General features: G+C 38.9%; 1 protein-coding gene across 37 annotated transcripts in view; it reads right to left on the bottom strand.

Annotated features, from left to right (window-relative positions):
- The window catches only part of CLASP2 (cytoplasmic linker associated protein 2), a 145,963-nt gene that overhangs the window by 116,573 nt on the left and 13,889 nt on the right, over positions 1 to 15,501 (bottom strand). For all 37 annotated transcript variants that reach the window (XM_015617030.3, XM_015617031.3, XM_015617033.3 and 34 more), the window contains exons 3-5: positions 4,513 to 4,616; positions 1,092 to 1,183; positions 684 to 759 (exon numbers count right to left, since the gene is read on the bottom strand). In XM_015617030.3, coding sequence (XP_015472516.1) covers positions 684 to 759; positions 1,092 to 1,183; positions 4,513 to 4,616 — 272 coding nt within the window. The remainder of the gene's footprint in view (positions 1 to 683; positions 760 to 1,091; positions 1,184 to 4,512; positions 4,617 to 15,501) is intronic.

Below are 15,501 nucleotides of genomic sequence, written 5' to 3'. Positions count from 1 at the left end.
CAGAAATAAAGCATAAAGACCAATACTGTTTATAAGCCCATCTCCTACCAATGTTATCTTCTCCCTCACTGTATTCAAAGTCTTTTCCTTCAAACACAACTTCAAATAAATCCAGATAGTTTAACCATTTCCACGGGAAGATTTTCTGAAGTTCACGTGTCACCATTATGAACTACTTCCCAATTCACTGCAGATGTTCTTGCTTACATTAATGATTTTAATGACAATCCTTGCATGTTCTCAAATGCCATTTTGAGATTCCAAGTGGAAAATAATTATACATAATATTGTTATCTTCAGCAAATTTGGCAAGCTATCGCAGGTTTCATGTAAGGGCTGCTTCTGAAGGTGATTTTTTGTGTCAAAACCTTTTTTTATTTATTTCTTTTCAACATGCTGTGTAAAAAACTACTTCCAGTAATTACTAGTTTCAGCTTCTGAAGCCAAAGCTAAAGGGACCAGTGTATCATGATACTGCTGCCTTTGCAACTCTACTTTCATCTTCCAGTGGATGGACTGGTAAAGAAGAAGTTTGGTTTACTTTTTCTCTTGGTAGAAAATAATGATCTGCTGTACACAAGCACTCTTATCAGCTTTTCTTTAAATGATTATATTTATTTTGCTTTCACAGCTCTGTCAAAATATAGTTGTTCAAGGGCCAGTAAGTAAGGTGAAATCCTTACCTGACTGTTGGAGTCACCAAATGCTATACACAGATGTGGTACCAACTTGCTGAGGATTAAGGGGTGTGCACCATAACTAAAAAAAAATAAATCAAGAAGTGTATTTTTTTTAAGAAAAAGCCAGAAAATAATTTTTGCAGAAGTGAACTTTTGGCTTAGATTTTATAGAATACAAAGTGACATCAATCAAGCTCTGACTCTCTCTTATTAGTCCTTTATCTACTTTTAAATAAGATAAAAAACCTGTAACTTCAGTCTTTCTTTCAGAAAGCCCACTACTTAAGTTGTTTGGCTTTTCCCATGTATTAGTTTAATTGAACCAGACTCCCTAAAGAATTACTTTCAGAGAAAAATGACATTCAGAAGAAGGATAGAACCATTACATCGCCATAGAAACAAAAAGCTTACATGTTTAAGGTAGCAACAAGACACAAACACACTCCTTCTCGGGATCGGTAATTCTTGTGTTTAAAACCAACAGCAAGGCGTTCCCAAATGTACTATAAAAGCAGAAATAATGGTCTTTAATTACCAGGAGCACTACACAATGTAATTCTATTCCATATAATTACATTCATAATAGTTGCAAAAAAATAAAAGAAGACAGGTCCACTGGAAAAGTAATAAAATTAACTTATGAAATGCACAATATGGAACACAACACAGATCAATTCTACGCCAAAACAAATTCCTTAAAAACGTCCTTCAGCAAACTAGTTATTTTCCAAATCTGAGAAACAGCTTTTAAAACGTACAGAATTGTTACAGTTAATGCAAACAACACAAACATTAACATTACAAACTACTGACTCAAGCAGAAGTTACTATATTCTTTTTGCTTCATACTCTGTTTCCCTGCCAAAATTTCCTCACATCCATTTTAGCTTGTCCTTATCCATGCTGCTTGCTGTCCCACTTCTCCCTTACTTTTGCTTTAGATCTATTTCTTCATTTTTTGATTATTTCTTGTCCCCTTAGTCTAATTCCTGTGCTTCCATTTTTGCTCTGCTTTCGGTTCTCCTCTCGGTGCTGGTGCCGCTTCCTGTGGTGCGATCCCCTGGCTCGCTAAACCCTTGTTCACCTCCTTGCGCACTCGTTTTTCTCTGCCTGCCCCGGCTCTCTGCCTCCCGGCTTTATCCCGTTACCTTTCCATCTCCTTGCCGCGCTCTAGCTGTGTATCAGGGCGTTGGAAGCGCAAACGTGGAGCTGGGGAGCTCGGGGGCTCTCCGTGGGAGCAGATGCAGGGGCTCAGCCTGCAGTTCACCCCAGCTGCAGCGCTGCCATTGCAGCCCGGCCAGCATCCGGGCAGCGTTGCCTAGCAATGGACGGCTGCACACTGCCAGGAGCTGCACACTTCGCAGCCCAGGCACCTCCCTCCTGCCAACTGCACCCCGGAGTGCTGCAACTGCAACCTATAATGATGCCACACAAAGCTGCTAAAATGTATTACATACTAATTATTGCAATCGGCTTTCTGGAAAAAAAAATAAAAAATACAGCCCTCAAAAACAGCTGTTGATCGACAAAAACAGAGAGCATAAGAGCAGGGAATATGCATCCTCATTATTAATGAGGTAGCACGCTTCAGAGAAGACATAAAATTTTCCAATTAGAGCCCTGCTTGATAATTTCGTCCCATCTGTGTTTTTTTGTTTGTTTGTTTTATACTTCATTGCATTTAGAGAAAACAAACCTTAGACGAGCAGGATATGGTTTGCCAAAACTGCATAGCTTAACAACAAAGAACAGGATTTTACAGAAGAAAACATTCTTCCAATTAACCCACTGTCACAGACAAACATGGGAAAAAGGACATCTCCTTGCTAGATGTATAAAAATACAGGTAGAAAGGGAACTGGAGACTACTGAAGCAAACAAAGCAGACCAAAGAGAAATTTAGTCTTTCACTGAATTATCCCTTAAGAACTGAATTTTTTTAAGCAGAAAAATTCAAAGGGCTGGTTAGAAATTTTAACACTCAGAAGTTCCTAGCAAGAGTTGATGTCAAGCTCTATTTCTCCCTTTCCTGCACACTTACACCACTTATATTTTTATGCCTTCCTGCCTATAAACAGTTACATCTAGATCCTGCTCATAAAAGAAACAAAAAACTCCTAAATATCTAAAAAAAGTAAAAGATTTAAGGACAGGACAAATTAAATATTATTCAACAACATGTTAGAAGAGGCAAGATGAGTTGACTAGAAAGAAATTTACAGGACTTATCCTCAAAAAATTATTCCATTCAGCTCTTCTAAAGGGATGCTTCTCCACAGCAGGGAGCCTAAAGCTCTGTATTTCAGTGTTGGAGGCGCAGGGAAGGCTTCTCTGTTTTGGTCCCTGCTGTGAGGATCATTGATGCTTTTCATCCAAAGTTGTAATGACCCGTAAGCTCTCCTGAGAGTAGAAAACCAAAGCCAGGCTTCTCCCTGGGGAAATTACCAGGAGAGCCGTACCTTACACACACATGCTCCTCCTTCCACAAACCTCGTATGCCTTCTGACACAGAGTTATCTTCACAGGGGATGGAAACTTCCTTCCATCACCTCTGTGTACAGCCTAACAACTCTGCATAAACAAAGATGGACCAACAATGTACAGCTTTTCTGACAAGGGCTTAGCACAAAGCAACCACCAACAATTTCTTTATCAGCAACTGTCCAAATGAAGGTATCTCCAAGGTGCTCTGCTCTGCACTTGTCCAAATGCTGTTGCTGTAGAGGTTCTGGTCTGTATGCCAGGTATTTGGAAGCATCTTGGGCACAGTAACATGTAATTTATGAACTACTGGCACTTTGACACAAAAAATACTGCCATGTCTCTTGGTCAATGAATATGACTGACTCTGCAGCTTGTGAATGGATAAAGGCACATCTTTGTGGATGGTATTACTAAACCCTGATGCTTAAATCCCAATCAGACCTGTAGCCAAAGAGAGATAAACATGTTCTATAATAGCCTAGCATACTACATGTTCTACCAGGCAAACAAAGCAACTGACAATAATTTTCTCATTCCACATAAAGTCCACAATGTCTTGTACAGTGCACACAAACATTCAAATTTGTATCTATGAATACACAAATCCAGGAATTAGCACATAAAAAAACCCATATTTTTCCCTATTAACCTCTAGAATTAGAACTCAGAAACAGATTTTCCACAGGAGCTAAAAACTCAAACATTAAGTTCCTACTCACATCCAGGCTCTTCCAAATAACATCACTATTCAAGAATATAATCTTGTTAAACAGTCCTCCATTTTTCAGACTTGGAGTTGAGATATAAGATTAAACACTCGAAAGCCACATAATGCTTAGAACTGAAGGTTGAGTTAAGCAAGCCTCCTTACAACCAAAAATGACAAGCCAGAGGGCATTTTATCCCCACCTGATGGTTCACAGAGCATCGTTGTCATACAGCTAGAAAGCCAGATTCTCCTAAGTTAGAAAATGTGCACCTTAACTGAAAGACTAGTCCTACATGTTCAAGTACAAATCTAATTTTAAATACATTTGGAGCTAATGAAACTTATTTATTCCCATTGTCCAAACCAAGAAGATGCTTCAAACATGCTTAATTAACAAAGCCCTGTCATGTCATAAAAACATCTACTCAGATTTTAGCTGTGATATGCAAGATATGCCGAATCACACTGTGCCAAGATTTTTATCTTCAGCTGAATAATACATCACTGTCAATCCATTAAGAGTATCTTTAACATTTACACCATTAACAGTCACCATAATATTGTGATGTGTTCAAAGTTCATACAAAAGTCATAAGCTCACTGGAGGCCTCCATCTGAATCTGCATTAAGCAATCATACCATGGGTGGTGCTGCTTCACACATCAATTTCAATATAAGATTCTGTGCTTGCTCTCGAACTTGGTCTTTGGCATCTCCCATACGATCTATCAAAGGCAGGAGAACTACAGGAGAGGGGAAAAAAAGAGAAAGTAAAAAAGATTAAGCACTCAATGGAGATTTTCTAATGCTTAAAGATATTTTCTGAAACAGATATAATAAAAATTCAAAAATAAAAGCTGAATTTAAGTAGGCCACAATACTTTGAAGTCTCAAGTGCATTTCTGAGATTTTTTTAAGTCTAACAACAAATGCGTAAGGCTGAAATGGAAGAAAACTGTAACTTTCAACAGGTTAAAAAGAAAGCAAGCTTCCCATCTTCAAAACTGTGTGAATGACTTTGATTTCATCTTCAAAAAGTCTTCCAGTTAGCTTCAGAATGTCTGGCTTTTCTATAAAATAATGCTAGGCGTGATGAGTGGCAAATAATTGGAATAGAAATATACGATTACCTTAAAATCAGTGAGACTTTGCTGTTTATTGTAAGAAAATCAGAAGTTTTAAATCCCTTTATTCACACATTGTATCTTCTGGAAACCCAGCCTTACTTCAGTAAAAGCATTGTTAAAAATTACTATGTTAAAACAAGCATCCTCAAATAATATTTAAGGAAAATTGAATGACAGCTGATGATTTTCCCACCCTAAAAATAAATAAAAATCAAAATCAAAGGACTTGCCAATTATTTTTGCTTGCTTTTCCAGACAGAAGTTTATAATTACATCAGATAAATGAATGCTATGACATTAGGAAAGACATCCCAACGAACACATCACCAGCTCCATGTTGTGCAAGACACACTGCTGTACTGGTTCCCAGTCCTCCATCTGGGCCCCACTCTTTGTGAGATTCTTCCCCTGAGTGCTTTCAGTACCACTTCTCCCAAATGAGGGGTGATGACACAGAGTGTGCTGCCTTCCTTCAAGGAAGCACAACTCATGGAGCTGGTGGAATTGGTGGAGATGTCATCCCTCATGGGACTGTGATTTAAGATACTCCAAATAAAAAATTTATCTTCACAGCTAAAATAACTTTTTGTTACATTTGGTACTACATCACTGAACACCTGACAGTATTTTACAGTTGCTGCCTGACCTCAGACTTCTAAAGAATTTCTACTCACAAAAGAACTGTATTTGGGTATTGCATGAAAGGCAGATCTGAGGTAATTTTATCAGTACTTAATGATTTTACAGTAATAACTGAAAAACAGATCTGCTAGCAAAATAAAGGGAACAGATCATATATTCTGAGGAGGCTTCCTGAGTCCCCTGTTCCTACATTAAAAACAGCAACCCTTTCTGTACCATAATTGTTACTGACAAATACACTGCTCAAGTTTGAATTTCCCTTCCTGCAATATCTGAAGGTTTTCTTAGTGTCCTAATGCGAGTATTTAATTCTACCGATTCTGAACAGTCCACCAACATCTTCAGCCACCATTATAAAGGTTTTGTGTTTTACAGCTATCGTCTCTACCCTTTCTCCCCTGCAGAAATTAGTACAGCTACTTTCATTTTACAGTTTGAAGAGTCTGGGGGGCTTTTTGTTTGGGTTGGATTGCTGCTGTTTTGATAGTGTGGGACTTTGTATTTATGGTTTGGGTTTTTAAGGGGTCTTAGGGCTTTGTTTGGTGGTTGGGTTTGGTTTTGGGGTTTTTTTCCACTTTGTGAACAGAGAAAAAAAATTCAGAACTTAAGAAGTTATTTTTGGGAGTACACAGCTGACCACTTCCATGAACTTCCAATCACTCATACACCTACTGATTACATTTTTCCTGCCAACAGTACTTTTCATGTCCATTTTCAGCGCTTCTAAACTGACCTTGTCCCCATGCCTTACACTATTAGTGATGTCTCTACACTGACCTGACTGCTGGGCAGCTGAAGGCAATTCTAGCTTTATAGAGAAGGAAACAAACACAGCCAGTGCCAGTTCTGCAGGAACACAGCTCCTTTGTGACTAATTAGCACTCTGAGTCATTTGATGGAGCTGGAGATACCAGGGCTCTGCCCAAATCACCAAGGCAAGCACAGAGAACAGCTACTAAAGCTGCTGACCAGAGATGAGGTCACCGAGTTAAACTAAGCTATGACACAGCCTGCAGATTTTGGTGTGTGAAGCTACTGAACACACCAGCTTTTGTCACTCCTGGAGCTCTGACAGAGGGACAACACACTGTGGGAGCTGTTAAAGGGCCCAAATTGCTGCAGGCTTGGCTTTTTCCCCTTATAATTCAAGCTTCTGTAAGACCCCATATAAGGCATGATATATTCTGTTTGCACAAGACAAATGAAATTAGGCTGTCGAATGCTGGCAACCACCAGCTGGTTTTCAGTGTGGCTGTTCATCTTTTCTGTCAGAATAAGCTCCAACAGGAAAGCATTGGAAGTTGGGTTTCCTATTGATCAAGTTTCAAAACTGAACATCACTTTGGCTGCTACTTTTCCTTTAAGATGCACGAGCTTTCTTGCCAGAATTATCAAATTAGTGTCCCTCTTTATACTGCAATGCAAATACATGCATTTGGTTGTATCTGGCATCAGCTTGCAAACTCAATCTCAAAGAGATGTCAGAATTAAAAGAAGGGCGAGAAGTAGGACCATACATGAAGGCTGCATTCAATGTGGCAGCCTCCTAACAAGTCACTCAGTGAGGTATATAATTTGTTACATGCAGCCTGGACTCACACATGCCTACTGTTTTATATTAGCCTTACCAATCTTCTGTTTCCTAGATTCTTCAATTATTTCAAATGCATTTTGGTAAACCTAATAACAAATGACATCTTTCTGTTATTTATTCCTGCTGATACACTGAGAAAAACTACACTAAATTTAGGAGACAGTGATTCCTTTTGCAGCTGTTGTTTATTTATTGTGAAGCAATGTATTCCATTTAACTCGCCTTTTTGCCATATTTTAGCATGTTGTCAAAGCTTCTTACCACTTCCAGCCACTCCTGAGGTTTTCCTGTTAAGACTTCCACATTGTTAAACCAGAATTTTACAGGTTTTGATTACTGAAGAAAACCTAAAAGTGTAAGCAAAAATGTTCCATAGCGGACATTAATTCTAGCAGCTCTACGTCAAACTGACCTGGTATTTTAGAGAGTCATAGAATATTCTGAGTTGGAAGGGATCCATGAGGATCATTAAGTCTGACTCCTGGCCCTGCACAGGACACCCCAAGAATCACACCATGTGCCTGAGAGCATTGTCCAAACACTTCTTGAGTTCTGTCAGGCTGGTGCTGTGACCACTTCCCTGGGGAGCCTGTTCCAGTGCCCAGCCACCCTTTGGGGAAGAACCTTTTCATGATATCCAACCTAAACTGCTCCTAGCCCAACTTCAGGCCATTCCCTCAGGTCCTGTAGCTGTTCACCACAGAGCAGAGATCAGTGCCTGCCCCTCCTCTTTCCTCACAAGGAAGTTGTAACTGCAGTGAGGTCTCCCCTCAGTCTCCTCCAGGCTGAACAGACCGAGTGACCTCAGTCACTCCCCACACAGCTTCCTCTCCAGACCCTTCACCATCCTTGTTGGCCTCCTTTGGACACTCTCTAATGCCTTAATGTCTTTTTTATGTTCTGGTGCCACAAACTGCACTCAGTACTTGAGGTGAGGCCACCCCAGTGCAGAACAGAGTGGGACAATCACACCCTTTAACTGGCTGATGATGCTGAGCATTTACATCTGAGCTGCTATTTATGCCTTTTTCCTTTCTGCTATATCCACAACAGAGGTTATTATCCCATCAGTTTCTTATTCCATTGCCTACCTTCTCTTATCTCATTAAATCTGAATAAATTTTCATTTCTCCATATTCACTGAATAATTTTATCACCACCATTTGAGACAGTAGATGCATCAGACAGCAGTGAGTTAAGGCCAAAACCAGCCTTCAGAGTCAGAGCACAGCCTCAGAGATGAAATATTTATTTCTTCTACCAGGACTGAAGATGATAAAACAAGTAAATCACAGAAATTGCCTAGAATGGCACACAATGCATTTTTAAAAACTTGAACAGTTTAACAATATGACCCCTGCAGCAAAGAAAGCTCTATGTAGCACAAACAATTTCCTTCTCTTACAATTTAAGAAAAGTTCCTTCTGGAGCTATTCAGTTCATATTGTTGCTTTTTCTTCTCTTCTGACCACTTATACCTGCTGCTCTTTGTATACCTGTAGTCATTTTAAGTCTCAGGTCTACCTAATTCTAAGAACCAACTATAGACGCTCCACTACCGCAGACTTAGAAAAAAGCATTAAGCAAAAAAAGAATCTTTACTGAGCAAACATTATAATCAGTGTTGGCAAAAATTCTGTTACTGAAGTCTTTGAGGACAGAAAGGGATTAAACCTAGGCAGCAATATCTTCATTTCCTCAGAAACCTTGCCAGCTCAGGCAGCAGCATTGAACAGCTGTCATTAGAAAGGAGGGAGGGAAAGAGCTGCCTCTGCAATTAGGGCAGTTTCTGTTCTGTGCAGAATGCACAGGAGAGAAAGGCGTCCCACAGGGGCTCCTACAGGGCCAGCCACAGGGCCAGTCTGACAGATCCATGTGGTCAAGGGGCTGCTTCTAAGCAAAGAATCATAAGCAGGCTCTCAGAGAGGGCCTCAGTGCTCCCCTACTCAACTTAAAGTCCAAGCCAGTTTAATCAAAAGCAATTTCAGGCATTAATGTGCTTCTTGGGGTCTCTCCAGAAGCTAATTAAGAAGAGCATTTAGTGGGCTTAATGACACATAGAGTTCATCAGCGATAGCAGAGATGAAAAAACAAACTTTTTTTTTTTTTTTACATGATCTATCCATGAGCCTATCAAGGCATCAGCCTCAGGAACGTGAGAACAGTTTTAAAGGCCAAAGAATTTCAAGAAATGTATTAAACCTGAAAGAAAACTACAAGACTGTGAACAAATGCTCATGTCACCTTCTGAAATTTTTTAAGCTCTAGGACAGGTTTTTTACAGAACCAGAATAATTAGACTCAAGCAGAAAGCAAAGCAGGCTAGGTTTTCCCTACTCTGAGTTAAAAGCATTGTATTTCTAGGTGTCATACAGTGAAGTGCCCATGGACAGCAAGCAGATGGTATTCTAAATCACAGCCTATCACTCAAGCATGGATCACTTCAGATAAAATGAATTCCCACTGCTAATAAACTCTAGCACTAGCTAGCCAGGACAAAAAAACACCACCAAACCAAAAAAACTAAAAGCCTGCATAGATTTTTAATTTATTTTTTTTTAACTGAAACTTCAGAGAATCTAATCACACAAAGATGAAAGAAGTTGTAGCTTTAATCAGTTATGACCTTCAGTTGTGACCATTAACTATAGAAGAAAACAGAGAAAATCTAAGTATTTTCTGAGGTGTCGCAGGAAGTTAGTATTATTGTCACATTTGAAAAGACAAAAGCATCTATTATGGAAAATAAAAATACAAAAAATGGACTGTCCTCTAAAGGCCTTTTCAAAAAAGCAAAAAAAATACTAAACAGCATTTTATTGTTTAAGAAAATCCTACAACAATCCAACACAGCTTTTCCTGAGGTCAGTAAGCTATAAAATGAAAAGGCAGTATCAGACAAAACACCTGACTTGCATTTAGATGCAACAAGGTATCCTTGACACAAGACATCTTTCACATAAATAGAAAAGCCTGCTTTACTTTATCTGAGCAACTCAGTTTCTTGAGTTAATTTCCAAGTTTTCTCTAACACCATAGCTTGGCCATTTTTTTAAGACAAGACATGAAACAGATAATTTTGAAGGTCTCTTCCAACCTAATTATTCCAAGTTTTATGTTTAGTTGTTCTGCAAGCATTTTTAATCTTGAATCCTCAGCAAAATGTGCCATTAGTCTCAACATTTCAATTAAATTAATAGAAATGAAAAATGAGAATAAAATTCACTCAAGCCTTAACACATAAAGATCCAGCATTTTTCTACATGCTACACACCCATGGTAGATCATGCTAATAAAGTTCTTGGTTTTCATGGATTTCATGGATTTTCAAAGCATTTCTCCATACCACATTAAAACCACTTATTAAAGAGTCACAGCTTGAATAAACTACACATTTGAGTCTTTTCCATCCGAAAGATTCAATCATTAAGTAAGAGAAAAAGCAAAAACTTACAACATAGGTGTCACTTACTAAATGATGACTTCCTCAAACAAGCATTTCCAAATTCTTGGACCAACTGTTTTTTAATCCAGACTCACTCAAAAAGTTAATGTATGTTACAAATCCTTACAACTGCTTTAAAACACATCAGGCAGCAGAACCATTTTGGTCAGAAAACCCCTTTAAGATCATCAAGACCAATCACTAATCCAGCACTGCCGAGGCCACTACTAAACCACGTCCCTCAGTGTCACATGCTACAACTTTCTAATACTTCCAGGGATGGGGACTCACCCTCTTCCCTGGGCAGTTACAATGCTTGACAGTGCTTGACAATTTTCAATGAAAACATTTTTCTTAATATCCTATCTAAATCTCCCCTGGCACAGCTCGAGGACATTTCTTCTTCTCCTATCCTTTACTCCTTGGGAGAAGGGACTGACTTCCACCTTGCTACAGCCTCCTTTCAGGTAGTTGTAGAGAGCAGTAAGGTCACCCCCGAGCCTTCTTTTCTCCAGGCTACATAATCCACAGCTGCTCCTCATCACACTTGTGCTCCAGATCCTTCCCCAGCTCCACTGCCCTTCTCTGGACACACTCCAGCACCTCAAGGTCTTTCTAGCAGTGAAGGGTCCAAAACTGAACACAAGATTTGAGGTGCAGCTTCACCCGTGCTGGGTACAGGGGGTTGATCGCTGCCCTGCTCCTGCTGGTCACAATATTGCTGATCCAGGACAGGATGTTATTTGCCTTTGTGGCCAGCTGGGAACAGCTGGCTCATGTGCAGCCTCATGGCACACAGCACACCCAGGTGCTTTTCCTGTAGCGCTGCCTGGGGTTGTTGGGAGACCCAAGTGCAGTACCCAGCTTCTGGCTTTGTTGACTCCCATACAATTGGCCTCAACCCATGGCTCCTGCCAGTTCTGATCCCTCCACAGAGCCCTCCTACCCTCCAGAAGATCAACACACCTGCCCAGCTTGGTCTGATCTTCAAACTGTCTGAGCGTGCCTTCCATTCCGTTGTCCAGATAATGGGTAAAAACAATAAAGAGAACCAGCCCCCAGTGCTGAGTCCTGGGGAATACAACTTGCCACCAGTCACCAATTGGATTTAACTCCAGTGACCATCCACAACCTCTGGGCTCAGCCATCCAGCCAGCTTTGAAGCCAGTGAAGGAAGAGTGCACCCATCCAGGACACGAGCAGCCACATTTGCATGCTTCATTACAACAATAAATTTGATAGAACATTTAAATTAGTCTGAGGACATTAATTTAAACGCTCTTCCAACACTTCTTGAAGCTACCTGATGAAAAATTTAAACACTTCAAATTTGTTTCACATGTTAGTATGTGGCGCTACAACTATCTTCCAAAACTACTTTTGCCCAGTGGTCTCTTTCACAGTAGGATGAACTTAAAACTGCTATTAAACAGATAAACACATTTATATATGGAGTTTTTGTGTGTAAAATGCGTATCCCTGTTGAGATTTATACATATATGTACATATACAAATATAACCTGTGTTTGGTCATTTTAACTACATTTGTCAACTAAATTTCCTTTCATTTTCAGGGAAGTAAAATATTTTGCAACACCTTGTAGGGTTGTATGTAAAAGCTCATGTCAATATAGTTATATAACAGACTAATGGAAAGTTCAATATCTGCAGAAAAATATGTCATGGTATAATACAACACAGTAAAACTGAAAAAGATTCTGTATACCATTACTGAATCCTTTCTTTTCCTTTTGACAATAACAAGTGGGCCAAGTTATATTTACTTGTCTTTAGAAAAGTATGAGTAGACACTTTTCCCAGAAATCCTATCATCCAGACACATATGCCCGTAATTCTAATAGTCTCTTTTACTTTGGATATATACTATTATTTTAATAATTAATGTGATCACCTGGGAAAGAGACTGTGATACAGTAATTATGTACTTTTATGTAACATCTCTCTTAATCACAGAACAAGCAGCCGTTTTAAATACCAAACGACCTAACACTCAAACACTGCTTTATTTTTCCCAGAATAGAGACACGTAGTCTTATAAAAGAACACATACCCTGGTATTTACTGCTTCCAAAGTATTTTTCAAGGATCTTAAGTGGAAGTACTAAAAGAAAGATTCCAAATTTGTGTGTCTAGACTCCCAAAACACTGATGCCAGTTGCAGAGCACGCTCAGTGTGGTTAATCATAAAATGGTAACACCTTAGAAGAAATCTAGTGCAGCATTAGATGGTTGCCTAGGAAACTGAATTAAGTCTCTTATCAGGCATTATACTTCAATACAAAGATCACTAACATGCTTTTTGAAATAGTGAAAAATATATGCCCTACAACTGCTGTACTGATTTTGCCCAAATGTAATTTACAGCATATATGTAGGTTGCAAAGACTGAAGTAAATTTACTGAATAGTAAAGCATTCATGTTTTTCACTTCATAGCAGAAGGCTGTAATGCTTAAGGGGGTGAATATTCAGTGGCATTAGCTGTTCCCTGCACTTAAGGAAATCTATCCACATCAAAACAGAACAGGAAATTAAATGGGGATGGGGTGTGAAAGGTGGAATATGTTTTCCCATATTGCTGTTGGATAATATATTATTATACTTCCATCATTTACTGAGATCTGAATCACAAATACAAATATCTCAGGGTCACCAAAATGTAACACACTATTAGAAGAAAAATGCATTTAAGGTTGCAGGTATGTTATGAGCGGAAACAGTTATAAAATTGAAACTTCGCCTAGAAAAAGGATGTATTGTATTTGAAAAAAGTCAGAGAACAAAGCAGGCAGGTATTTTACATCCATCTTCCTTCACTATAGTCATGGTGGAATCCTTGGTTTCTTTTGAAAATGGAAGTAGTTCGATTAGTGCAATAAATGAGAAGTTAACTATAGTTTGAATATTTCAAAGTAATAATTAAACTGCCTTGAAAAATTCTGTTTGCCTTCAAAAATCAATATACTCATGTTTATTTAACCAAAAGAGAGAAATTATAAAATAAAAATAAATTTATAAACAAAATTTATAGAAGAAATAAAAAATAAAATAAATTTTGTATCGTTTAATTTATAATATAAAATACTAATAAGATGGCTTGTGGGGCTCTGAGAACTTGTTACTTAGCTGAACTACTCTGCTTACAAATTTCCCAACATTTTCAAGCTTGATTACACGTTTTTCATTTTCTCCTCATATCACCTGAACACACTGAGCATCTGCAATACACAGTTATATACTTCATTAACAATACTCAGATCAAAGAATCAATTAACTGGACATAACCAAGCTACAAAAAAAAACCAACAACAAAAAACAACTAAAATGGCAGTTTGCATAGAATACTTGATTACTGTCAAATGTATAACTATGGATACAGGTTGTATGAAGTTCAACAAGTCCAACTACTGGGTGCTGCATTTCTGTCACAACCACCCCACATAGCGCTATGGGTTGTGGAAATGTCTGGGAAGTCACATAAAAAGGAAGTGATATGTCACAAGCCAGCTCACAAGAGCTCTCTGCAAACAGCTGTACAGAAGGTAATTCTGCTAACAGAGTGCATTTGGACTTGCACACAGTTCTCAAGAAGGGGTCTTGCCCTAATCATAAAGACATGGAGCAAAGAGACTGCCCTTGAGAGCGAGCCCCAAATCCACCATCACTGCACAGGAAACAGGTTGTTGCAGTAGACACTCTCATGCATGTATTAGGTCAATTTTCAGGAAGCAGCTATGTAACAAAGAAATCTATTATCAATAATTACAAAAGTAACAGATGACAAATAAATACAATTATGCTGCTATGAACATATGCTGCCTCTCTGGTATGGTATGACAGATATGGCTTGCTCAACTCAAAATGCACCACAAGAGAAAGGCACTGAAAGGGGAACCAGTCGTACCCAAGCTCCATTGTGTCTCTGAGCTGGGGCAGGAGGAGAGATAGCAGAGGACAGGCATGGCAGAGATCCGTAAATAGAAACTGGCCGTCAGGAAGGTAAGAAATGTTGGCTCACCTCTCTAACACAAGATGTAGCAAGCAAGAAGTTTTTCAGGCAGCCAGTCCAAAGGAGTTGTGCATACTAAAGTACTTGTACAGAACACTGCAAAAACCAAAGATCTATGTGGGTCAGAAACTGAACAGATGAAGCTGTAGGAAAACCAAGTAACAGGGCAGACTTTGAAGATGCCTCAGCTGGCCCTATCCTGCAAGACTGCTGACAACTCCTACTGATGAAGGGGTTATCACTGCCTGTTTCTCCTGTCCTTACTTTCTTCTCAGGCATCTGCAAACAAATCACTGTCAAATACAAGTCTTTGGTCTGACTTAGTGGAGTCAGATTACATTAGGAGACAAATCTGCAGAGTCAACAGAACATGATTTAGGAAACTCCTGGTTCTTTAAATTTTCTTGAAGGAAGCAGTTTTCTGGATCACCAATGTGCTTTTAATTACTCTCATAAGCCCTGGACTATAGAAACTCCAGGCACTTACAATAAAGTTTTTGTATTTTTCCTTCACTGACAAAACCCGAAAATTACTCTGATCTTGTTATGAAACTTGGAGAGTTACCAGCTGAGGAGAATTCGTATCACCCTTTTTAAAAGTGACCTAAAATACTGTTTTCTGCCTTTACTGAAACTAAGACTTCAGCAACTGTTAGGTTTGTTTATACACAAGTTGATCACGAGTAACAGTAACTTGCATTTTCTGGATGTCTTGGTTCTGGAGATGCTCTGAGTACCAATTTCAGTTGAAGGAACTACTACTTAGCATAACTATAAAATACTTTTAGAAT

The sequence above is a fragment of the Parus major genome, chromosome 2 (genome assembly GCF_001522545.3).
Source record: "Parus major isolate Abel chromosome 2, Parus_major1.1, whole genome shotgun sequence".
Taxonomy (NCBI): Eukaryota; Metazoa; Chordata; class Aves; order Passeriformes; family Paridae; genus Parus; species Parus major.
The sequence above is the reverse complement of the archived record's forward strand: the minus strand, read 5'-3'. Positions and strand labels throughout refer to the sequence as shown.